Source organism: Phyllostomus hastatus, unplaced genomic scaffold, assembly GCF_019186645.2.
Source record: "Phyllostomus hastatus isolate PE091 unplaced genomic scaffold, TTU_PhHast_1.1 phas_scaffold_55, whole genome shotgun sequence".
NCBI lineage: Eukaryota > Metazoa > Chordata > Mammalia > Chiroptera > Phyllostomidae > Phyllostomus > Phyllostomus hastatus.
In genome coordinates, this window is record NW_025334035.1 from 14333853 (window position 1) to 14360624 (window position 26772).

The window sequence follows — 26772 nt, forward strand, 5'->3', positions numbered from 1 at the left end:
TGACAGCGTGTATAGAACTAGAAAGCATTATGCTAAGCAAAATAAGCCAAGCGGTGAAAGACAAATACCATACGATCTCACCTTTAACAGGAACCTAAGAAACAAGCAAAATATAACTAAAGACACTGAAATAGAGAACAGGCTGACAGTGTTCAGAGGGGAGAAGGGAGGGAATTTCAGGGGAAAAGGGGAAGGGTTTACAGGAACAAGTATAAAGGACACATGGACAAAAACTAAGGGCAGGTGGAAATGGGAGGTGGGTGGGGCGGGCTGGGTGAGTGGGCTGGGATGGGAGTAAAAGATAGAAAATTGTACTTGAACAATAATTAAAATAAAATTTAAAAATAAAGTGGGAAAAATAAATTCTTTTTATTTTACTTTTTATTTTAAATTTGCTTTATTTTTAATCCTCACTTGAAGATATATTTAGTGATTTTAGAGAGAGAGGTAGGTGGCGGGGGCAAGGGGTGATGGGGGGACATTGATCAGTTCCCTTCTGCATGCACCCTGACTGGGGATATAAGCTGCAACTTAGGGATGTGCCCTGACTCAGAATCAAACTTGCAACATTTTTGGTGTGCAGAGCAGCACTCCAGCCAACCGAGCCACTTGGCCAGGGCTATTTCTTATAAATCATGTCAATGTGAGAAGTGTTCAAATCTGTAGAGAATTTTAAAATGAAATTTATTGGGCCATATTGGTTAATAGTATCACACAGGTTTCACATGCACATTTCTCTGACCCGTGATCTGCGTCCAGCACACTGTGTGCCCAGCACCCAGGGTCAAACCACTTCTCATCACCATGTGTTTAACTCCTGTGTAGAGAATGTTTGTAACATTTTATTTGTGCCAAATTGATGACCTGTGCCATCATTGAGGGAGAACTCAAATGCTCTTGGGAAGAACAATTTTGCAACTTCTTTTACACTTCAGAGTTAAAGAGGGAATTAAAGGAAAATACATGGAGGTGGGAGAAGCAAGGTGGGAACTGGATCACAAGGTAGTTGATGAGTTGATGTGCTTCCTTGAGGTTGGATACGGCTCATTTCAAAGGTGTGTTCACCTAGGTGCATGGAAACAATGGACCTGGCTGGTTTAAAGCAGACATAAACCTTTTCCTAAAATGGTATATTATCACTTGCTGACCATGACCTGTCCAGTTAGGAATTCATGATCAGATCACCCTGTGAGGTCACTTTCCATAGAACCCTTTTTCTTGTTCACAATCACAATATTGCAAACTCGAATAGATATTTTTTAAAAGATACATACATGGCCAGTAAGCACATGAAAAGATGGTCAATATTACTAATCATTAGAGAAATGAAAAATCAAAACCACAATGAGATATCAGCCTAGGAAAAAGTCTTGTAAGAGTTTTTGAGCCAAACTGATGACAATTGGTGGGAAGCAAAATATCAATGGATTGAAAAAACACTCTGGAGAATGGCAGTTTTACAGCTTATTTTATACATTAAAATCAAGGGAGGAGACATAAGGGAGGTACAAAAAATGTATTGGTGATAGATAAGGGAGGCAGGAGAGAACAAAGCAGGGAAATCTGGGATTGGATAAAAAGTAACAGTGATGAGTGCAGGATAGTTAACACTCATGGCACACAGAGATGATGTGCAGGGAAAGAAAATAACAGTGAGGGGCTCTGTGGTGTGTGGTCAAATGGGAGGTTGTGCCTCCAAAGGTCTGGAAAAGGAAATTACTCTGGTGTTTCAAAGGTCTGTTATCTTGATGCAGAAAGACAATAGGCAGGCTCAGTTAACATGAAGACTGACCTTTGTCAGGGAAGCTACAAGCCTAGGACATGACTACCTGCCATGACTACCTACCATGATTTGCTTTTAATTAGACTTTTTTTTTTGTTCAGACCATCCTATGTGGTAACGTTTGGTCTCTTAGTTTGTAAGACCCACCATATAGGTCTCCGCTGAGCTTGTCAGGTTTAGTATGTGGCCCCCTTTACATCCACAATAGCTATTATAAGTAGAAAATAACAATGATACATAAAAAAATAAAAATCCTTCCACATTGCTGGTGCAAATGAAAAATGGTGCAACTGCTATGGAAAACAGTATGGCAGTTCCTCAGGAAATCAAAAATAGAACTACTATGTTATTCAGCACCTTCAGGCGTACACTCAGGAGAATTGAAAGCAAGGACTTGAACAAGCATTTGCACACCCTTGTTCATGGCAGCGCTACTTATACTGGCCAAAAGTTGGAAGCATGGATACACAAAATATGATGTGTACATACATTGAAATATTATTCAGTCTTGAAGAGATATTCTGACACACGCTGAACATTGATGAACCTTGAATTATGCATTATGCCATGTGAAATAACCCAGCCACAAAATGTCACATGATATTCTGTTTACACAAAATGTCCAGAATAAAGGTAAATCCATAGAGACAGAAAGTAAACTATTTGGGGTGCACTTCTGGCCAAGATGGAGGCGTAGGTAGACACACTGTGCCTCCTCACACAACCAAGATAGGGACAATTTAGAAACAGAATAACAACCAGAACTGACAGAAAATTGAACTGTATGGAGGTCGGACAACCAAGGAGCTAAAATAGACACATTCATCCAGATTGGTAGGAGGGGTGGAGTCGGGTAGCGGAGCAGAGAGAGGTTGCAGAACAAAGAGCATTGGGACCAGCATAAGGCATCCCAGGTGCACAAGACTGCAGCAGACAGACCCTGGGTGCACAAGTGGTGGCTGGCAGACCCCAGGCAAGGGGTGGCAACTGGTAGACCCAGTGAGGCAGTGATTGTGAAGTGAGGCACCGCGAGTAAGGCAGCTGGCTGACCTGGCGGTCCCAGGGTCCCAGTGCTGGGAAATAGACCTTCAGGCACTGACTGAAAACACCTTGGGGTTTGAGGTGCAGGGAGAGACTCCCAGCCTACAGGAGAGGTGGTTGGAAAGACCCACAGGGTACATAAGCCCACCCACACAGGAATTACCACCAGAAAGGTCCAGTTTGCTTGGGAGAAGTGGTGGAAGGGACTGAAGTCCAACAGAGAGCAAAGCAAGCGCCATTGTTCCCTCTCAGACCCTGCCCCCACATACGGCTTCACAGCCCAGCTACTGGGGTGCCCTGCCCTGGTGAACACCTAAGGCTCCACCTCTCACTATGTAACAGGCAGGACAAGACAAAAAAAAAAAAAGATGGCTCAAACAGAGGAACAAATAAAAGCCCCAGAATGAACACTTTTAAGTGACCAAGAGATAGCCAACCTATCAGGTGCACAGTTCAAAGCACTGGTGATCAGGATGCTCACAGAACTGGTTGACTTTGGTTGCAAATTACATGAAAAAATGAAGGCTACAATAAGTGAAATGAAGAAAAATGCACAGGGAACCAATAGTGATGGAAAGAAAGCTGGGTCTCCCATCAATGGAGTGGACCAGAAGGAAGAAAACACATACAATCAGAAAAGAATGAAGACATAAGAATTCAAAACAATGAGGAGAGGCTTAGGAACCTCCAGGACATCTTTAACTGTTCCAACATCCAAATTATAGGGGTACCAGAAGGAGAACAGGAAGAGCAACAAGTGGAAAAGTTATTTGAACAAATAATAAAGGAGAACTTCCCCAATCTGGCAAAGGAAATAGACTTCCAGGAAGTCCAGGAAGCTCAGAGAGTCCTAAAGAGGTTGGACCCAAGGAGGAACACACCAAAGCACATCATAATTACATTACCCAAGGTAAAAGTGAACGAGAGAATCCTAGAAGCAGCAAGAGACAAGGAGACAGTAACCTACAAAGGAGCTCCCATCAGACTGTCATCTGATTTCTCAAAAGAGACTTTACAGGCAAGAAGGGGCTGGAAAGAAGTATTTCAAGTCATGAAAGGCAAGGACCTCCATCCCAGATTGCTCTATCCAGCAAAGCTTTCATTTAGAATGGAAGGGCAGAAAAAGTGCTTCTCAGATAAGGTCAAGTTAAAGGAGTTCATCATCACCAAGCCCTTATTTTATGAAATGTTAAGGGGACTTATCTAAGAGAAAGAAGATAAGGAAAATAAGATAAAAACATATATAGTAAAATGACAGCAAACTCACAATTATTAACAACCACACCTAAAACCAAAACAAACTAAGCAAACAACTAAAACAAGAACAGAACCACAGAAATGGAGATCACATGGAGGTTTAGCAACAGGGGAGTGGGAGGGGGAGAGGGGGGAAGGTATGGAGAATAAGTAGCATAGATGGTAGGTAGAACATAGACGGGGGAGGGCAAGAATAGCATAGGAAATGTAGAAGCTAAAAAACTTATGACACATGAACATGAACTAAAGGGGGGAATGTGGGTGGGAAAGGGTGTGCAGTGTGAAGCGGGTAGTGGGACAACTGTAATAGCATAATCAATAAAATATATTTTTAAAAATTAAAAAATTTAAAAAAAGAAAGTAGATTATTGGTTGTCAGGGGTGATGGAGTGAGTGAAATTTAAACTGCTAGGAGACATGGATTTTGGTGGGGGTGATAGGAATGACACGGAATTTGATAGTGGTGATGGTTATGCAACAGAGTGAATATACTAAGACTTACTGAAGTATACATTTTAAAATGGTAAATTTTTTATGTGACTCACATATACAATGACTACTAAGGAAGAGTAAGAGGAAAGAATTTTTATTTTATTTTTATTTATTTACTTTCAGAGAAGGGGAAGGGAGGGAGAAAGAAAGGGAGAGAAACACTGATGTGTGAAGAACACACCCATCAGTTGCCTCCTGCACACCCCCTACTGTGGACTTGGCCTGCAACCCAGGCTTGTGTCCTGCCTGGGAATCAAACAGGCAACCCCTCAACTTACTGGCCAACTCTCAATCCACTGAACCACATCAGCCGGGGCAGAAAGAACTTTTTAAATGTATAAAGCTGAAAGGAGAAGTGGACAAATTCACAAATATTATGAGAGATTTTAACATCTCTGTCTTAAAAACTGATGGAACAAGTGGACAGAAATCCAGTCTACTTGAAGGCTTGAGCGATGCTGTCAACCAACTTGCCCTTTTACATAATACTCCACATACAACAGCAGCACACACATTCTTGTCCAGAGCACATGCGGCAGAAACTGCAGGTGGGAATAAAAAAATTGCACCAACACTTTAAAAAGTGTTATGGCAGTTTATCCTGCTATTCCACTTTTGGCTATATGAGGGGGAAGCCAAAAAATGGAATTTATTTATAAAGTTCTGTATTTATTCTTATATGTTTAAACATCAGTCACCTTCAAAGTACTCTCCATTTGATGCAATACACCTATCGAGACACTTTATTCCACTTCTCAGAACAGTTTTTGAACTTGTTGATTTTGATACCTTTTAGTGCTTCTGCTGTTTTTTGTTTCAACTCTTCCACATCAGCAAAACGTTAGCCTTTGAGGACTTTTTTCACCCAGGGAAACAAACAAAAAAATGTCTCTCTGGGTGAGATCAGCTGCATAGGGAGGGTGGGGCACCAGGGTAGGGTTGGTGGTGGTCAAAAACTTCTGAACACTCAACACGATGTGGGAGGGTGTGCTCGTAAACCACACATCATGAAATGGGCAAACACATTGAAAGAGTATTTCAGTGATTTTAAAAAATCACTGAAGCTGAACACAACCTCTCACACAATGCCAGCTGGTACACTGATACAGACTGGTTCCTAGAACACTCACCTAGTTGGGGAAGCCAGTGCTACAAGATAATGTCTTCCAGAAGATAATTCTGTTTTTGTTTTTGTTTTTGTTTGAGCTCCCCCTCATATACCCAGGAGGAAAGAAAGTATATATTCATATGAAGAGTTGTATAGGGATGTTCATAGCAGATTTATTTGTAACAGCCAAAAGGTGGAAACAATCCAAATGTATCTATCAACACATGACAGACAAACGATCTGTGGTACACATATAATAGAATATCATTTAGCATAAAAAGGTATAAACTAATGATAAGTGCAGAACATGGATGAATCTTGAAGTAATTTTGGTGAATGAAATAAACCAGATTTGGGTGTGTATGCATGTGTATGTAGTGTATGATTCCATTAACATAAAATTATAGAAGATTCACACTATTGTGACTGGAGCCTGTCTGTGGTTGCCAGGGAGCTGGGGAGTGCAGGGAGGAGAGAGACTGCAAAGGCGGCAAAGGGCACTTGCAGGTGATGGGCACATGTGCTGCTGTGACTGAGGTGATGGTTTTGCAGGTGTGTGCATAAGTTAGACGGTTTCAAATTTTTTAAAAAATCATCAAAATTTCATCATATTTTAAATGTGTGGAATTTATTGTATGACAATTACACCTCAGCTTTAAAACAAAAGTTTTATCCAAGAAATGGAAGGAAAGAAATAAAATGAAATGGAGAGAATATTCAGATTGCTACATGGCCAATTTTTCCTGAGTCAACAATCAGCTCGCCCCTTGAACTTCCCAGTAACATAAGCCAGTAACCCCCTTTCTAAATTAAACTGGTTTAAATTGTGCTTTCTGTCCCTCACAACTCTGAATCCTGAGCAGTACAATTCTAAGCTCTGAATGATTGGCGTGAAGCCCAGGATGGAAATAGGGCATGGGTGCCAGGAGTTAGAGGCATCAAATACTTCTGGAATTTTAGAAGTAGAAGTGGAAGCAAAGGAGAGCAAATCCTCAGAAAAAGGTGGGAAAGCTCCTGGTGGCCTTGCCACCAGCAGGGAATGGCTGGTTTGACACACCTGCACTACTGACACACACGCCAAGGACACTGCTCTCTGCTGGGTGGGGGCTCTGGGGAGTTGCCGCGTGCTGTCACAAAAAGAAGCTTAGACTGGATTCTGTCAGTTCAGATCATGATCCCGCCTCTGGCACTCGTGTGCTGTGTGACTTTGGGTAAGTCATAGCTCCTCTCTGGCCTTCACTGAGTCATCCATAATAGGAAGAGGTCTACAAAGTGGTCTCAGACAAATTGTCCTTGATTGTGTCCATCTTCCCACAAGACAAATTCTGCATATGGCTGTGGGAAGAAACTTGGAGCTGCTGATAGGAGAATGATCATGAATCTGAGAATATGAGACGCTTTGAAGCCAGTAATTTAGATCGCTATATTAAGAATGATTGGGAATCAGATTACAGGACTATAGGGTATGTTTTTGTCTGGGTTCTTTTTCCTCACTCTCTCACACCTCATGATTTATGGCCCCCAGTTGTTATGGAAGTTTGCAACTGTCCCACTGCCTGACACTGAATGCTTTCCCCATCTGCACATTTCCCACATGCCCAATGTTCTGCCAGTAACTAGCAGCATGTCTTTGGCTAAACCCCTAAATCTCTCTGAGCACCAGTTTCCTCTTCTGAACAATAGGGAAATTGTAGCAAATAAGGATAGGCTAGGTTATGCAGCAGTAACAACCAGCACCCAAATCTCAGTAGCTTAACAAAAGTGTGTTTCTCACTCATTGTGGAAGTCATCCTCTCAAATGATTCCTTGTGAACCCTGCCTCCTGGCAGTCATACTTTTCAAAAATTCCTAGTCTTGAGCCTAGGTTGCAAAAAGACTGTGACTTCAGTATGCTTTGCTCCTTCTTCTCTCCTGTCCCTCTCTCTCTCCCCGATCTCTTTCGCTGTCTCTGCCTCTGTGTGTATGTGTGTGTGTGTCTCTCTCTCATCTACCTGCCACATTGTGGAGAGGCCCACATGGCAAAAAGCTGGGGTAGATCCTAGCCAACAACCAGCCAGCAACTGAGGTTCCACAGCTGGAATCCTTCCAATAGCCATGTGAATGATCCTAGAAGCTGACAGTCAAGCCTTCAGATGGGACCACATTCCTGAACAACAAACACCTTGAGGCTCTGTGGGGAGAGTCCTTAAGGCAGAGACGTTCAGCTAAGCCATGACAGAATTCCTGATCCACAGAAACTGTGAGTCAGTAAATGTTTCTGAAATACAGAAGGCCATGCCCCTAAGTGTTGGGGTGGTTTGTTACAGAACTACAAGTCTAATCAGGGTTCTGACCGGGGAGGCACTACACGCTGGCACTCAAAGTCCTGCTCTGAAGTGACACAAGCCATCCTGCCTGTGTTTCCATGGCCAAATGAAGTCATGCAGTCATACCTACACTTAAAGGGCATGGGAGGGAGAGAGACGGAATAATTATAAACAGCCCCACAAGTCCCACAATAAAATTGGTCTTGAAAGATTGTTGCAGGGACAATGCCATTAATGTGCTGTATCGACACCCTTGCACCTACAAGTAAGAGAAAATACCATGTGAATTTAATAAAAGCTTAGAGAGTAAAGGAAATTTGAGAGTAAAGGAAATATTTTCTGGCTAAAAATTCTTCAGGCAGGATTGCTTCTGGTATCTAGTGACTCACGCACGGATGGATGAGGCTGGTCTGTTTCTGTCTTCTCTGCTCTGTGTTTTGAGATATTAGATTCACCCTAAGCCTCACCCCCCTTAAAGCCCCAAGGTCGCTGCCAGAAACCCTTAGGGATGAAAGTCCCTTCTTCAACCCAGCAGGGAAGAAAGTTCCCAGGAGTCCTGAATTTACCCCAGATTGGATCAGCCTAAGTCCCACACCGAAGGTAGCTGGAGAAGGGTGGTAACAGGATGTGCTGGAGGGTGGCTCCCTTGGTCACCTGCTCAGCTCTCCACCAGGTTGTGCTCCCTGCAACCACATGGGTCTTCCAAGGGAAGGCGGAGTGTGTAGAAAGTGTTTACACCACTATCTGACATTGTTCCTCCCCACCAAATGATCTAATATTCCTTTCTTTCAAGTCTCTGCACTTGGTGAAGATATTTCAGTGATGAATCGAAAAAACTTCTACTAGATCTGAAAATGGTTTACAAATGGAAAAAGTTGGACAAATGTAGGAGACCATTGCTACTGTTATAGACAAGCAGTACCCAACTGAGACACACCAGTATTCTCCTTCCTATATCCTAGCCAATCTGGCATTTTTTCTTTTCCAGAAATATACCAAGTTTGTTTGGTCTTCAAATCTTTGCATATTACATTCATTCCTCTCTCTCTGGATTTTGTTTCTCCAGACCTTTAAGTGGCTCTTTCTCATCCTTTAGTTCTCAGAAGCATTTTCTGACCTTCCTAAACCCCATCACAATGTTTCATTTTCTTCATTACAGGTATTACTGTCTGAAATTATTGTGTTTATTTATTTGCTTACTGTCTTACTCGGCAAAGCAGAATTTCGTATCAGCAAGTACTTGTAGTCTTGTTCACAAATATTCTACATCGCAGCATCTGGCACAGGGCTTGAAACATATTAGACACAAAGTAAATGTGTGTTTAAATAATTAAATAACAGATAATTAAATGTAGCATCTCCACCCACTGCTGTGCTTTGCTATAAGGCAGGGGTGTCCTACCTTTTGGAGTCTCTCCACCACACTGCATGAAGAGTTATCTTGGGCTACATATTAAATACATTGCAACATGTAATCACACACACACAAAATCTCAAAATGTTTTAAGTAAATTTATGATTTTGTGTTGGGCTACATTCAATAGTCATCCTGGGCCACATATGGCCCACAGGCTGCAGGTCAGACACCCCTGTAAAGTGTGTCTTAAGTAATTGCCAGATTTTACAAATGACTAGCTTTTAAAAAATACAAATTAGAATATATTCAAGGTTGTCCTTGTAACCATATATTTCAGTTATTTCATTCTTGAAAGGAAGAAAGAAGGATGGAATGGTATTTAGCTGTTTTGAAGTGAGTTTCATTTGTGTCCTGGCTCCTCTGCGCTGCAATCCAGACTTTCTCAAACTTTTGTGTGCATCAGAAAGATTGCAGGGATTGTTAAACTCGGATTGTAGAGCTCCACCCTCAGAGTTTCTGATGCATTGAGTTTAGAGTGGAGTCCACTCTCCACTCTAAGAACTGCATTTCTAAGAACTTCCCAGATGATGCTGATGCTGCTGGTTGGGGAAACCACACTTTGAGAACAGCTGCCACAGTCTAAATAGGCAAGAAATTTTAAAGTATCAGTAGTAGCTGTGGCTATTTTAAATTATTGCAATGTTTTACTTCTCTGCCACATATTTGGTTTTCATTAAAATCCATGCAAATCCATGGAAATGTGTCCTGTAAGTCAAGAAGATCTCTGTCTGGTATGTTGCAAGAGATCAAAGACTGAGAACCAAATGCTGACATAGGACATTCAGGGGCAGTTTCATCGTAGAGTACGTGTTCAAGTCATCCATCTAAACTTTTATTTCCATTTCTACTTTCAAGGTACAATTATAACAGTTATATTTCTTTATTTTTAAAAAGGCTTTATTTATTTTTAGAGAGGGGAAGGGAGAAGGGAGGGAGAAAGGGAAACATCAATGTGTGGTGGCTTCTTGAACACCCTCCTACTGGGGACCTGGCCTGAAATCAGGCATGTGGCCTGACTGGGAATCGAACCAGCAACTCTTTGGTTATCAGTCTGGTGCTCAACCCACTGAGTCACACCAGCCAGGGTTTTTATTATATTTCTTGTTGACTACTGCAATAGATTCCTAAATGGTTCTCTGAAGTTATCTATGTGAAGTCAGACACATAGAGTGTGTGAAACCTTTTCTAAAAGTAAATCCAATCATCCCACTTGCTTGCATAAAACTGCCAGTGGCTTTCCAAATTTCTTGAGGAAGTGTACCACATCTTTAACACAACTTACCTGATGTGAACTCAAGTAAGTTCACCTTGAGTGAGTTCAGCTGTTTACCTTGCAGCTCCATCTCATACCAGTTCCCTCCAACCACCTCCTTTCAGTTCCTCAATCTCTATAGTGTGCTTCCTCTCAACCCAGAGTTTTAGCACATACTGTCTTCTCACAATTTCTTCCTCCCTTACCTTATTAATTTCTATTCTTTCTTCAGAGCTCAGTTTGTGTCCTTTCCTCAAGAATGCCTTCCCTCTTGCCCTGGCTGGCGTAGCTCAGTGGATTGAGCATGGGCTGCGAACCAAAGTGTCACAGGTTCAATTCCCAGTCAGGGTACATGCCTGGGTTGCAGGCCATGACCCCCAGCAACTACACATTGATGTTTCTGTCTCTCTCTCTCTCTCTTTCTCCCTCCCTTTCCTCTCTAAAAAATAAATAAATAAAATCTTTAAAAAAATTTTTTTTAAAAGAATGCCTTTCCTCTTATTTCTGGGCAAGGTCCACTTCCTCTGCTGTGCTAGGTGCTGTGCACCAAGTGCAGATTTTATAAAACCTTGTTTCACTCCTTCAGAGCACTACACCCTTTTTTGGGGGGGGAGGGTCTATATTTGTGTATTATTGGCAGGGAAAAAAGGCCATGACTACTTAGCACAGCACACTGTAGATGCTCCATAAACATATGTTGGGTGCAATTTTAAAATGTATATTTATTTATTTAGTCCTTTTTATTTATTTAGTCCAAATCATGGGTGTGGACCCGAGAAAGATTACCTACTAAGAAGGGCTCCTGTGGATAAATGGGCTAAAATTTAAAAACAGATCCTAGCAGTCATTTCTACAGGGGCTTCTTTTGCAAACTGCACTTCACAGAGAAGCCTGCAGTAAGCTGTCGGCCTGGCGCTAAACTGAACTGCCTGCCTACACTCTGTTTCCTGCTAGTTGAGCCAGCGCTTATAAAGAAGTTCCCAGAATCCTATTTCAACCAATAAAACTGAAGCTTTCCTCATCCAAATAGAGCTCCACAGCTATATCTGCCCCGTCCCCATCAGCTTCTTCACCAACCAATCAGAGCAACTCCATCCTGCCCAATCAGGACAGTGACTTTTGGACCACACTGGGAGGATTTGGAGTCCTGGTTTGCATGAGTATGACCAATCAGAAACCAGGAGCAGGAACTTCTGTTTATATAAGTCAGATCTGAGAACAGTAGATAGTTTCCCTTTCCATGAAGAGTAAGGGCATGAGGTCTGTTGGTTACACCTTTTCTTTCCACTGAAGGCTGAGGGCTATTTCTTTGGGTGGGAGCTGAAACACAGAAGATGAAACACTAAAATGTCTCACCAGAGCAGAGTTATCTAGAAGGAGAAGGACCTGGCCCCAGGCTGTTTTCACAGCCATGCTGTATCACAATTGAGATATTTGCACTGAATAAAATTTCCTTCTTCACTGAACCCCCAAAAGGGGGCTCCTTTGATGCTGACTTGGTCCCACAACCTTTGGTTGATAACTGCATGGTGCAGAGGCGTGTAAGACAGATGCTTGATGCCAGGGAATGCCATCAAGCCAATTAAGAGCAATGAATGTGGTATGCATTATGGAGACAAATGTCTGCAGCAGAGAAGTGGATGTATGAGAACAACAAAGTGCTTTACGAGTCAGGATGAGGAAAGACAGATCATATCCACGCGGGGAAATCAATTCAGTCAACATACATCTTGAATGGAAAGATAGTTCTAAAAGTGTTTTTGGTGATTGAGGTTATTGTAAGAATTTTACAGGTGGGGAAAACCAGATAGAGGATTGCCAAATAACTTTCCCCAAACGATTTCCCAGCACTACTAAGTGATGTGAACACAGGTTGCCTGCCTGGCTCCCGTGTCTATGTTCTACTACCTCGCAGGATTCTTGCCAGTAGCCGTTAAACGGGACCTGAATGATTTGGCCAGGTAAAAAATGGGCGTCCATTTCTAGCAAAATCCGGAAAATATGTGCCAGATCATGAGTTCACTTTCTTCCTTTGTCCACCGTCCCCATTAAATAGGGGGAAGGCTTTCTCAGGTGCACGAAATGAAAGAAGGAAAAGAAAGCTAACTTCCGGCTGTGGCGAGCGGCAGAACTGTTTCCAAGGGAACAGTAACTGGTTCCAGGTGGGTGAAATCTCGCGGTTCTTGACCAGCGGAAGTGACGTTGGCTGCTCGTGAGGCCTCTGTGGATCGCCGGCGCCCCACCTCCCAGAGCGGACACCTTTTCCCGCGCGAGCTGGCTCTGGTACTCGGGTCGCCCAGGGGAAACATGGCCTCTGCCCTGGAGCAATTCGTGAACAGTGTCCGGCAGCTCTCGGCTCAAGGTGAGGCCCTAGGCTGGTCCTCCGGGCCGCGGGGACGGGCCTGTCTCCCCAGCCGCCAGCGGGAGCGGCGGAATCGCGCTGGCAGTGCCAAGCCTGGTCCCCGGGGCCGGGCTCGCTCCGGCGCTTAGGCCGGGGCGGGATAGGGCGCGCCTGGTGTGGCGGAGTTGGAGCAGCCCCTTCGTGCTCTCTGGCTCTGTGGCTCCTTCCCTCTAGGCCCTGCGTTCGGCGAAGCAGCCTCCTCCTCTCCTGAGGGCCTCCGGGCCCCTCCTACCCACCCTCCGGCTCCTCGCTTGACATTTGGGGGGCGGTGACTTCCGTCGGACGCCTTCGCGAGCGCCCCTGGTCCCGTGGGCTCCCCTCACCCGTGGTGATTGGTGCCCTGGACGCCGGTCCCCACGGCGCCTCCGTGCCAGGCCGAGGACAGCGGGCGTCAGGTGAACCTTTTCTGGGCTCCTTGGCTCAGAGGTTCTGCTTGGCGGCCTCTCGGCTGCCGCCTGCGCCTAGTTTAGTCCTGCAGGACGTTCAGGAGCCTTCGCTCGTTGGACGCCGGTTTCTAGGGGTGCGGTTTTGACCATTATTACTTTGCCCTTAATTTTTATGCAGTTTGGTTCATTCATCTCAGGACTCAATAGAGCTTTGGACTCACAAAGTCATTAGCTGCTGGCTGTGAAGTTCCCTTTATCCATCCTTTTTCTTCGTCTGTAAAACAAAAACAAGTCCATGCTTCGTGGAGCTGCTAGGATTGAATGAGAGAAACCATGTAAAAGCCCTGGAACAGTGCCTGTCATATGCAGTGCGATAAGTACAGTTAGCAATTGTCAACGGCCATTAATTATAAGTCCTAGGAGCTGCGTGACCTTGGACAGTCACCGTCCGTCTCCATTTTTCCCCACCTCACTGCTATTGTGAGACTTAAGGATCTAGTTAGGAAGACCTGCCTAATGAAATACTGCTGCCTCGTTTTTCTTATTTTTGATAGAAATTAGGTTCACGGGTAAGGTACAGACTTTCACTCTGTATGAATGAACAACCTGTTCATTTATTCATTTGTGACACAAACAGTGATATTTTCTGGGATGTAGTGTGCTTAAAAGATTTGGGTTGGAATCCTGTCTTAGTTACTTCATGGGCAAGCCACTTAATTTCCTAGGACCAGTTTTCTCATTTACAAAATGGAACTAGGGCTATTGAGCATCAGGAGGGATCACTTGCTTGAAAGCTCTGTGTATATGCTCTGTAGCAGACATCACTTTAGGAACATTCTGCCAGGTGGAGATAAATATACTTTTACTGCCCTCGGTTTCTGCACCTCACCTTCACAGTATAGTACATGTTTGTGAGTGTTTTCTCCGTTCTTGTTCAGAATTTATAAACATGGACCTTCCGTGAAGGGAATATCGTAATTTCCAACCTTCACTGATCAGAGGAAATTTCACTGGCCATAGCCCTGGTGGAACTCATTGCAGATATGCCCTGAGACACTTAAGTTTACTTTTGACTTCTCCCCTTGGCCCTGCAGTAGTTAATCTTAGGATTTCATGGTGACCTGGCTTTTAAGTCTCAGCTCAGCATTGATTATTTAATTGGGGAGAAAAATACTGGACTGAAATGCTTGTTTCTGGGTGCCTCAAATCATTGTAAACATATTTAGAATAGTGGGTTTAAAGGGGGGCATTTAGCTGGAAGATGCTGTGTACTTCACACCTACCAGTGAGATCTTTAATAAAATGATAGTGAGTTGCTATTTCCTAGTTCAACTTGTATTATTATTGTCTTGAAAAATAATATTTAATATGATCACGGATTTTTTTATTGTTTTGCAGTGCATGTGATAATGAAACATTTCCTTTATTTTTGGTAAAAGTTATCAAATTTATAGATATTATAGAAGTCTCAGAAATTAAATTATTAAAGTTCTTAGCCACAATCACTCGGATTTTAAGCTTTAACTTATATTTCGGACTATAAGACGCACCCCCATCTGGGAGGAAATGGGGTGCGTCTTATAGTAGTCCGAATGTAGTTTACCTAGCTCGAGAGGTGGGGGGGCGCGGGGAGCTGGGTCACAGGTTATTAAATATTTTACCACATTTTTTACTTCAAAAATTTTTTTCCTATTCTCCTCTAAAACCAAGGTGCATCTTAGGGTCCAGTGCATCTTATAGCCCTAAAAATAGTGGTATATTACTTAAATCACTTTGAAAAAGGAAAAAGTACCCAGCCACCAAATAGAAATAGCTAGTATGAGTAGTTTGAAGTTCAAAGTGTAAAAGAGACTACTGAAGGGGGAAGTTTAAGAGATTGATGCCCAAGGGCTTGTATATACTTTCCACTCCCCCCAGAAACACAGCTAGTGGGATATGAGAGTACAGAGTGTGGCCATAGTGTTTATTATTAGAATATTCTATTAAAATTGGTAAGTCTATTTCAGAGAACCAATTTAGGCCTAATTAGATTCTGTGCTTTAGCTGTCATGGCATTGTGGTGTAAGGGAAAGAAGAATGGATCCCAGGAAACTCTGCTTGTTGATTGATGGGCTGCTGAGTAAGCCATGTATTGTGAAGTTGGAGAAATGAGACACTCTGCACCAGAGTTTATGTGGACTTTCCTAATCACGGCATCCCAGGTGGTAGAAAGATGACACAGAAAGGACAGATATCCAACCAAGTTAGCCATGAGAAGAGGGGGTAGGTGAAGGTCCAGGGGAGACCCAGGCAGACTTCTGAGCAAATTATACGAGTCAGGTAGTGGAGGATGTAGGGGAGGATCACAGGCATAGAAGCACAAAGGTGAGAGGATATGGAATGCTGATTGGATTTTGAGCTTGTTGTGACCAAAGAGGAGGTGCGTGAAGGCAAGTAGCAGGATGAGGCTGGGGTGGCAAGGCACAGGAACCAGTTACTGGGCTGAGACATTTAGACTTCTTTTTATTTCTTCTTCTTCCTCCTCCTCCTCCCTCCTCCCCCTTTCTTCTTCCTCCTCCTCCTCCTTCATTTGAAAGAGAGAAACATTGATTTGTTGTTCCACTTATTCATGCATTCATTGGTTGCTTCTTATATGTGCCTTGACCAGAGATTGGACCCACAACTTTGGTGTATTGGGACAATGCCCTAACCACTTGAGCTACCCCACCAGGGTGCATTTGGACTTCTTAAAGCCATTGGAGTAATTTGATTGAATTTTGCATTTTAGAAGAATCACACAAGTACTGATGTAGATTATGGGTTGGAGGAAAGAGTGGACATTGAGAAGATTTGTGATGTAGTTTAGATAAGAAATGATAAGGATATGAACTAAGGCAGGGGAGAGAGAAAGGAATGGAGCTGAGAGACTTAGGAAGTAAAATGAAATCATCTTTGGTGACATTCTGGATACAGAGAGGGAACTGAGAGTAGTAGTGATAGCGTGTGCATAGTTCTGGCGTAGGGGGCCAGGAAAGGGAATGTAGGAAAAGGAGAAACTTTCAGAGGCCAGAGGGATATGGGAGATTGAGTTTTGAGACTGGGTGGGGTCATTTCACTTCTGGCCCTTCCTGGTCCTCATCTGAAATGAAGGAGATAGAAGAAATCATATTTAGGCATTTCTTGTTCTGAGGTATGAAATCTGGTTATACTTCCTTTAGCTTGGTTAGTGCTATAACTGAATGACATAGTGTTATTCCTGTTTTCCAGGGCAAATGACTCAGCTTTGTGAACTGATCAACAAGAGTGGGGAACTCCTTGCAAAGAACTTATCCCATCTGGACACTGTGCTTGGGGCTCTGGATGTACAAGAGCACTCCTTGGGCGTCCTTGCTGTTTTGTAAGGGGCATCTTCTTTTATAGTTTTGTTCTGTCTGAAACTGAACACTTTCTGACTTTATTTTTTTTTGGTGTAGGAAGTAAACCATGTAAACAACATTGAACTCTTTTGCACAACTAAAGTCATCTCGTAGTATTATGTTTTAGTCATTCCAGCTAATCATTATTAGGTTTTCTTGTTTTATCATTTTAAACTTGCGTATATTTATACAAAATTTGAAATTTATTTTAAAAAACAAGTGACCATCTCAATTGTGGGCACTGTAGTTTGTGTTTTTGTGAATACTTTTATTTATATAGTCCATCAGATTGTCCACATTTTCTAACTTGAATATAAAATAGGGAAGCCCTGACTAGTGTGGCTTAGTTGGTTGTGTATCATCCCACAAAACGAAGGGTCACTGGTTTGATTCCTGGTCAGGGGACATGCCTCGGTTGCAGGTTCAATCCCTGGTTGCGGCGCATATGAGCTCCTTCCCTTCCCCTCTCTCTAAAAATAAATAAGAAATAGGGAAGAGTGACAAAACAGGGCATGGTGGAATACATTGAGTGAGATTACCGGTAATCAATAGCAGCATTGCTTTGAATTCTCTTCTCTTCTAACAAGTTTACACTGTTTGAGACCAAATTAAATAGACCTTATTTCAGTAGGGTTCCTTGTAACTCTGTGTACCTGACAGTAGAATTATATTTCTCTTGATATTTTAGTATTAAAATTGGGATGTTATGATTTCATGAGAGTTTCAATAATATAAAAAAACCTGAGAAGTTGTAGAGCAAGGGTCAGACTTGACTTGCATTGGGACTCCAGAGACAAAGATAGAGATCAAGAATACAGTTTAGACAAGAAACTTTGTCAAAATGAAAGGGTGGCAGGGGTGTCCAACCTGCAGCCCATGGGCCACCTGCAGCCCAGCTATGAATGCAGATAAATTTACTTAAAACATTATGAGATGTTTTTGTGATTACCTGTCATGATGTATTTAACGTGTGGCCCAAGACAACTCTTCTTTACCCAGTGAGGTGCAAAGATGCCAAAATGTTGGACACCCCTGGAGCTTTGCTCTGCAGTACTGTAGCCACTAGCTATATAAGGCTATTTAAATGTAAATTAGTTTTAAAGAGTTAAAGATTAAATTTCTCAGTTGTACTAGCTACATTTCAAATACTCAGGAGCTACTGTGTTAGGGCAGATGTAGAACATTCTGTCATTGCAGAAAGTTCTGTTGGAGGGTGCAGGCTGGTAACAATTTCTACTGCCTGTGTTTGCTGATTAAAAGAACAGATAGCATGTATGTTTTCTACACATAAATTCACATGTACAAATGGGTGGGCAGAAGCAGTTTTGCAGTTGTGAGTACATGAAAACACAGTTTATCCTTGTATTATTTATTTATTATTATTATTACTAACCTACTTTTGTCCACTCATATATGTATTTCAAGTGAGATATATATGTAACATTCATGAAAGCATTTTTTAATCTATAAGGTTTTACTATTGTGTATCAGTAAAAGGAAACCTAGAAAGAACCCTGAACTTATTTCTGAGTACCCTGGATTTTAATTATGTTCTTCCATTATGAGGCATGTGGCCCTTTGCTTCATATTTTTATTTATAAAATGGAAATCACAATGCCTTATGGGCTTATTGTGAAGCCCAAATGAGATTGTTTCAGACACATTTGACAACTGGAAAGTGCAGTGATAGGTATATGGTGACACTTAGTTGAATATTACTATATAGCTCAAAGTACAAATTGAAAAATGTAGGAGAAATTGTGATTAGGCAGAAATACCCATTTCATTAATTTTTTTGAAATTAGTTTCAGTGTTTGTTGTTGTTTTTTAAGAAAAGAGCTTTAAATTTACTTGTAAGTAATGCCTGAGTGGTGGTAGCTTGTGGTTTCTCCCCCAAAACCTGTCTTTAACCCCCTCTCAGAGCATTCATTGTGGATAGTTGAAAGGCACCGTCTGCCAAGTGACTCAAGATGGATCATATGAGGCCTCTTTCTTCTCAGCACCTCTAATTCTTCCTGTCCTGTTCATCAGATCGTTTTTTCTCCCGGCTGGACCACAGCATCGCTGGAGTCCTGACCAGCAGCATTTTTAACGTGAATAATGGCCACAGTATCCTGCCATGTGGTCCGGAGCTCTTGTGCCATGTCCCAGTCAGCCTATTGTCTTAAGAGCAGGAAAAGCAACAACTAGCTTTTAACTGAGTTACATAGTCCTGACCACATTGGAGCTCAAAATAAAAATATTTTTAAAATTTTTTGCTTAAAAGTTTGTATTCAGTTCCTTCACAAATATTAGGATGACATGATAGTTGGCCTTGTTTAAGGGAATTTTCTTTTTTGAAAGCTGTTCCTTTTTAAGCATATTTTTCTTAACTTTTTTTTTGTGTTTGTGTTGTGATCAGAAAACCAGGTCAGGAGAATCTCAGAGAGTCTGTTTCTTAATTTTATATTTTTTAAAATACTGGGACTCATGGACTGGGATGGGAGTAAAGGACAGAAAACTGTACTTGAACAATGATTAAAATAAAATTAAAAAAAAAATACTGGGACTCATTGTTGGATGGACTCCTGGCTTTGGTTGCTTCTATGTTTTCACCCCATGAAATATCAAGATAAATTGATTCTTTCTCTTTATTCTAGATTTGTGAAGTTTTCTATGCCCAGTGTTCCTGACTTCGAAACATTATTCTCACAGGTTCAGCTTTTTATCAGTACTTGTAATGGGGAGCACATTCGATATGCAACAGACACTTGTAAGCTACATCACATTTCATTATTTTCCATTAAATGTATTTTGTCTGTCTTGTCATTTATATTTTTAATATTTTGTTATTGTATCTAGTTGCTGGGCTTTGCCATCAGCTAACGAATGCCCTTATGGAAAGAAAACAGGTAAGTGATGTTATTCAAGTATTTATAGTTCTATTGTAATATCTACCAAGTACAATGAACTAATTGGTTAAGGTTTCAGATTAGTACTAAACATTCTAACACTTAGGTATATGTGGTCGCTTCAGAGTACTCACCCCCTTCACTATAAGGGCAGCTAGTCCCTGCTGCAGGTGAGGACTGGGGACAGGGAAGAGGAGTGCCTCAGGGAGGCTGCTAGTGCTGTGACTGTTCTTGGAACTACCATTCTGGTGTCCTTCACATTGTAATATGCTAGGGTTTGTTTTAAAACTTTTCAAACTTTTAATTATGACATAAATTTAGGTTTACAAAGGGTTGTAAGAATAATATAAACAATTCCCATATACCCTTCACCTAGATTCTCCAGATAATTAACATTTTACCACACTTGCTTATCCTTTTCTCTCTTTTTGTTCCTGAGCTATTGGAAAGTAAATTGCAGATATGGTGCCCCTTATTCTAAATACTTCAGTGAGTATTTCCTAAAAAATAGGACATTCTTTTACATATACAGAGTTCAACATTAGAAGATGAATGTTGATATGATCCTTTAACAATTTACTGGTCTTATTCAGATTTTGCCAGTTGTTTTGCTAATTTTTTTTGTAATAAAAATCTCAGTTCATGGGTCACACAACTTTTTCCTTTAATCTGGAACAGTTTTTTGGTCTTTAATTTTTGTGATACTAACATGTTATAATTTGGGTGTTTCTTTTTGATTTGAAATTGAACTTTAAAACTAGTTGTTCTAAGGAGACTGAAAACCAAAAGAACGAGTTGGTATTTTGTAAGAATACTGAATAAATTGTGGTTTGAAAGAGATGGTTAAAAAAAGTCAAGAAATCTTTACTGAAAAAAAAACGTAGTTATTCAGCTATTTTATTTATTTACTTTTTGAATTACATTTTATTGATTATGCTATTACAGTTGTCCCAGTTTTTCTCCATTTGCCCTCTCCACCCAGTGCCCCCAATCCCTCAGGTAATCACCACACCTTTGTTTGAGTCCACGGGTCATTCATATAAGTTCTTTGGCTACTCCATTTCCTGTGCTATACTTTACATCCAGGTTATTCAGCTGTTTTAGAGTCACATCTCCTGTCTAGAAACTGACTGTATGTCACTTGACACTTGGTCCTTGTTATTAATAATCAGGGCAGGAAATGGTCCATTTGTAACTTGTGGTATCTGTTTCAATAGTAATGTATTGTCAGGGAAGAGATGATGTTGTTGGAGAGCATTTACAGATGATACCTAGACTGCCCTAAGAGAAAATGCCAGCCCCCTTAAACACAGTTAAGATTATTGAGCATTGGATCAGATCGCATCTGTTGTAAATAATTTGGAATTTTTTTTTGTATATTTAGATGTAAATATAATAAACTATTGGGAAAGTAATACTGCTTTTGATTATTTATCTTCATTTAAGGAAACATTTTTTAATTGAGAGTTTTTTTAATTGATTTGAGAGAGACATTGATTTGTTGTTCCACTTATTGGTGCATTCATTGGTTGATTCTTGCATGTGTCCTGACTGACCAGGGATCGAACCCACAACCTTGGCATATCGGGATGCTTCCCTAACAGACTGAGCTACCTGGCCAGGGCAAAAAGCTTTATGATTTAGACAGTGGTGCTGAATTACTCTAAATGTCATAAGAAATGGCTTAAGAAAACATTTTCTGACTGAATAGGGACAGTCCTGAAAGAGTATGGAAACCTCATATTGTTATTTAAAGGAACCTATCAATTAGTGTTATTTTTTATTTGTAAGTGACAACATAAGATCCAATGTGCTGCCATCTTTGAGAACTTATCTGAAAGAGATGTCATTTCTGACAGCCCCTGCGAGGCATTGGCATCCTTAAGCAAGCCATAGACAAGATGCAGATGAATACAAACCAGCTGACCTCAATACACGCCGACCTCTGCCAGGTGAGCAGCCAGTGAGTGGGAGATTGAATGTGGGTTTGCTTGACATCATATTAGATAAATGAAGACAATTTAGTGGAGATTGATAGGTCCTAGTAGTTGGACTATTAAAGTACATCTGTTGTATAATAAGGAAATTTTCAGCAGCTCCTGGATATCAACTGTGCTCTCCCGGTAAGCTTGTGATGTGAGTAGAACAGAGTTATTGATGATTGTGACATTAAAAAAATCTCAGGTTACTTTCTTTTTGAGGAATCTTGGAATCTGAGAATAGACACATGTAACTATTTTTACACCTTAAAATGTTATTAATTTATTTTATTGTACATGATTCAAAATCAGGCAAAAGGTGGATATCTAACGAAGGTTAGATATCACTCTCCACGTCTCAAAGGAAATCTGTGTCAGCAGCTTCTCGTTTTCCCTTCTAAAGATAGTTTGTGGATGTATAAGCAAATATGTCTTTATTTTCTCTCTCTTTCTTTATACAAATAGTAATAATCTGTATGAACCCTTATATACCTTGCTTTTTTTCTAATTAATGTATCTTGAAGATGATTCCATATCAGTGCTTTATAGCTGCTGAGTATTCCATAATATGGGTTTGACTAGTTTCTATAGGGCATTTGGGCTGTATCCTTAAAGAATAACAAGATATGTGAATGATTTCAAACACATATTGTAGTTTCAATGAAGATATGCCTTTTTCCTTTTTTCTTTATTTCATCCTTTTAAAAACTTTTGTGATTGAAGTATAAAATATATAAATGCTCTAATAGTAAATGTACAGTTCAGAGAGTTTGTAGCTATGTTACCATCATCCATATACCAAATGTTGCCATGTGCTTGCTTTTTTTTTTTAAGAGAAAAACATCAATTTGTTGTTCCACTTATCTATGTATTAATTGGTTGATTCTTGTACATGCCTTGACTGAGGATTGAACCTGCAACCTTGATGTATCAGGACAACACTCCAACCAGCTGAGCTACCCAGCCAGGGCTACGCTTGCTTTTTTGTTATACTGTTCCCTACACTTACCTAAAGGATTTAGAAATTGAAAAAGTATAATCAAAGAAAAAACTTCCATTTTTAATCACACCATGTTGATTTGTTTCTAGTCCACTAGTTCAGCAAAGAGAAAAAGGACTCACATGTTTGTGCATCTGTAGACAGAATGGGTGGTAGGTAAATTGTTAGCTGAACTTAAGTTCATCTGTGGAGTACTTGCTCTCATGGTTAGTCAGTCTTTTACAAAGAAATGCTAATTTATTTTGAATGCTTAAGAGAATGGAATAGTTATGTTGACATGTAGGCCATTTTAATCAATAAATTAAATGTAAAAATGTGAAACAATATTTTCTGGAACTTTTTGGAATCTATGAATTTGCTCCTGCCAAAGCTTGCCAGAGCACAACTAAAATGACAATTTAATGCATTTTTCTTATAGCTTTGTTTGCTGGCAAAATGCTTTAAGCCTGCCCTTCCATATCTTGATGTGGACATGATGGATATTTGTAAAGAGAATGGCGCCTACGATGCAAAGCACTTCTTATGTTACTATTATTATGGAGGGATGATCTATACTGGGCTGAAGAACTTTGAAAGAGCACTCTACTTTTATGAACAGGTAATCTTATCTCTCTAAATGCCCCTAAGATTGCTTTGAACTTTTGTGATCAAAGTCATGTACAACTGGAGCTGATGGAGTCTAGGCCTCTGAGTTTCAGGTGCAGGTCCTTTCAAAGACTATTTCTCTGTGGCCATGTGAATGGTGGTAATCTGTTCCTGAAGTTGAAGGACAGGAGCGGTGGAGGGAAGAGCACTATGACTGGGGTCTAACCTGGGCTCTGCCACTTGTACCCTCTCTGATTTGGGTTAAGTTCTGTACATCTCTTGACCTTTATAGCTTTCTTTGCATTTAGGGAAGAGATTCAACTGTTACACATTTTATTTTAGTAAGTAAAACACTCTTATGATTCAATCAAATTCAAAGGATATCAAGTAGTACACAGTGAAAAGTCCCTCCCATCATTGTCTGTGTCTGTGTAATGGCCTCTGGTATGTAATAGGACATATTACATAATTTGATACAACATTCTGAAGGTCTGCTTAGAGTTTGAAAATGAGATCTATAACATGGGTGGGGCAAAAGTAGGTTTGCTGTTGTGAGTACACAAAACATCATTGATCTTCTATTTATTATTATATTTTCTTTCTTAAAAGTTTTTAAGTATATTTTATTGATTATGCTATTACAGTTGTCCCATTCTTTTTTCTCTCCTTTTCCCCCTCCTCCTGGTACCTCCGTTCTCTCCAGCATTCCCCTCTTAGTTCATGTCCATGGGTCTTACGTTGTAAGTTCTTTGGCTTGTCCATTTCCCATACGTTTTTAACTTTCCCCTGTCTATTTTGTACCTACTATTTATGCTTCTTATTCCCTGTACCTCTTCCCCTATTCTCACCCTACTCCCTCCCTATTCATAATTCTCCTTGTGATCTCCATTTCTGTGATTCTGTTCCTGTTTTAGTTGTTGTTTTTAGGTTTAGTTGTTGATAGTTGTAAGTTCATTGTCATTTCACTGTTCATAGTTTTGATCTTTTTCTTAGATAAGTCCCTTGAACATTTCATAAAATAAGGGCTTGGTGATAATGAACTTCTTTTATTTTACCTTATCTGGCAAGGTAAAAGTAAAGGTAAAGGTAAAGTGCTGGGAAGCACTTTATCTGCCTTTCCATTCTAAATGATAACTTTGCTGGATAGAATAATCTTGGATGTAGGTCCTTGCCTTTCATGACTTTGAATACTTCTTTCCAGGCCCTTCTTGCCTGCAAGGTTTCTTTTAAGAAATCAGCTGATAGTCTTATGAGAACTTATTTGTAGGTAACTGCCCCCTTTTCTCTTACTGCTTTTAAGATTCTCTTCTTTTTAATCTTGGATAATGTAATTATGATGTGTCTTGGATAATGTAATTATGATGTGTTCTTCTCTGGGTCCTACTTCTTTGGGACTCCCTGAGCTTCCTCACATTGTATGTCTATTTCCTTCACCAGATCAGGGAAGTTTCTTTCATTATTTGTTCAAGTAAGTTTTCAGTTTCTTGCTCTTCCTGTTCTTCTGGCACCCCTATGATTCAGATGTTGGAGTTTTGAAGTTGTCCCAGAACCTCCTGAGCCTCTCCTCATTTTTTTTTATTTCTTGTTTCTTCATTCTGTTCCAGTGGGTGTTTATTTCTTCCTTTTGTTCTAAATCGTTGATTTGAGACCTGCTTTCCTTCCCTTCACTGTTGGTTCCCTGTATATTTTTCTTTATTTTACTTTGTGTAGCCTCCATTTCTTCCTTCATTTTGCAGCCATACTTAATCATTTCTGTGGCCATCCTGATTACCAGTGTTTAGAACTCTGCATCTGATAGGTTGGCTATCTCCTTGTCGCTTACTTCTTTTTGTGGAGATTCCTTCCCCCCAAAAAATTTTATTTACTTACTTTTAGAGAAAGGGGGAGAAACATCCATGTGTGAGAGATACATCAATTGGCCACCTCTCACACACCCTCAACTGGGGACCTGGCCACAACCTAGGCATGTGCACTGACTGGGAATCAAACCTGCAACTTTTTGCTTTGCAGGCCAGCTCTCGATTCACTGAGCCACGCCAGCCAGGGCTTTTTGTGAAGTTTTGATGTGTCCTTTCATTTGAGCCATATTTCTTTGTCTTGGCACACCTGTTTTGTTATAAGGGCTTGAGCCCTAGCTGTTTGCCAGGGTGAGGCAACCCACTGTGCTACGTTGCAGCACTGTATGTTGGGGAGGGGTCCGAGAGGGAACAGTGCTGCTTGATCGACTCTCGCCCGGCTTTGAAGAGACTGGGAGTTTATCCTGCCACCACAACCCCCACAAGTTTTTACAGTCAGTGGTTCTGAGACTTTATTTCCCTGCCCTGGAACCCTGGGTTGCGGGGTCTGTCTGTCTCCACAGTTGTTCCTCCCAGTTTATCTACATGCAAATGTGGGATCGAGTGCTCCACCAGCTGCCCTGGTCCCTTGTCCTATCCACCCTGGCTTCCTGTCTTCACCCTTGTACTGGTCTGGATGAATATTTCTGTAACTCCTTGGTTGTCCGACTTTCTTACAGTTTGATTTTCTGGCAGTTCTGGTCGTTTTTTGTTTTTAAATTAGTTGTTTCTTTCTTTTGGTTGTGCAAGGAAGCAAAGCATATCTTACCTATGCCTCCATCTTGGCTGGACTTTATTGTATTAATTTTCACATGAGCAGCTATAAACCTACTTTTACACTACCTGTACTGGCTAGTACTAGGGTTTTAAGATAAATTTGTCAGAAGTTAATTAGTTCTTATTTTAGTTGTAGCTTATGTTAAAGTAATAAAGGATATTTCAGACCTTCAAGGAGCTTACAGTTTAGTTGAAATGCTAACACATAAATACACAGGCATACATCTGTGACTGAGTGTTGCCTCAGTGAGTGGAGGTTGACAAATACTACCAAGAGAACCTCAAGAAAGGTCACCAGAAGGTGCTGGTGTCATTAAAGGATGCGTGTAGTCAGGTAAAATCTTCGAGAGTACACAGTCAGGAATTTCAGTTCTTTAGGAAGTGATAAACACATGCTTCATGACCACTGAATGCATTATCATTGTGCAGTCCACTATAATAACTGATCAGCACACTGAAGCAGGAAAATGTGCAATGTACTTAGGAAAATATTTCTATCACACATAATTGAACTATTAAAAACATTTTTTATATTTATAGATGGAAGCCTTTTACCTGAAAATATACTTAGTCACTGACTTTCACCTAATGACAAGCATTGTCTAGTGTTAGTCTCCTTCCTGCCACTGTCTTTTAATGATATGCATGCAGTTGTAGATGGTATATTGATGTTTCATCCTAATTTCAGAAGGTGAAACATTTTTTTACTGCTTCAAAAAAATTCCAAAAGAAGGGCATACTCGGTGAAAAAAATTCAGTACAGCATTGTATAAAGCCAAAGGTGAAAGCATCTTAATTTTCTCATATCACACAGCCTAGTTAGTTTACTAGTTCTTGATTGGTGGAACTGTCAGTTGACTTTGTTAT

At 40.8% G+C, this 26772-nt stretch overlaps 1 protein-coding gene across 3 annotated transcripts in view; it reads left to right on the top strand.

Moving 5' to 3' along the window:
* Positions 1 to 12858: 12858 nt before the first annotated feature.
* The window catches only part of COPS3 (COP9 signalosome subunit 3), a 30515-nt gene continuing 16601 nt past the window's right edge, over positions 12859 to 26772 (top strand). The window contains exons 1-6 of one of the 3 annotated variants that reach the window (XM_045824659.1): positions 12859 to 13018; positions 16690 to 16819; positions 19478 to 19590; positions 19680 to 19729; positions 21589 to 21681; positions 23127 to 23306. In XM_045824659.1, coding sequence (XP_045680615.1) covers positions 12964 to 13018; positions 16690 to 16819; positions 19478 to 19590; positions 19680 to 19729; positions 21589 to 21681; positions 23127 to 23306 — 621 coding nt within the window. In that variant the 5' untranslated portion in view covers positions 12859 to 12963. Of the gene's footprint in view, positions 13019 to 16689; positions 16820 to 19477; positions 19591 to 19679; positions 19730 to 21520; positions 21682 to 23126; positions 23307 to 26772 lie in introns of those variants that run through there. The other 2 variants (XM_045824660.1, XM_045824661.1) reach the window with 2 other exon arrangements.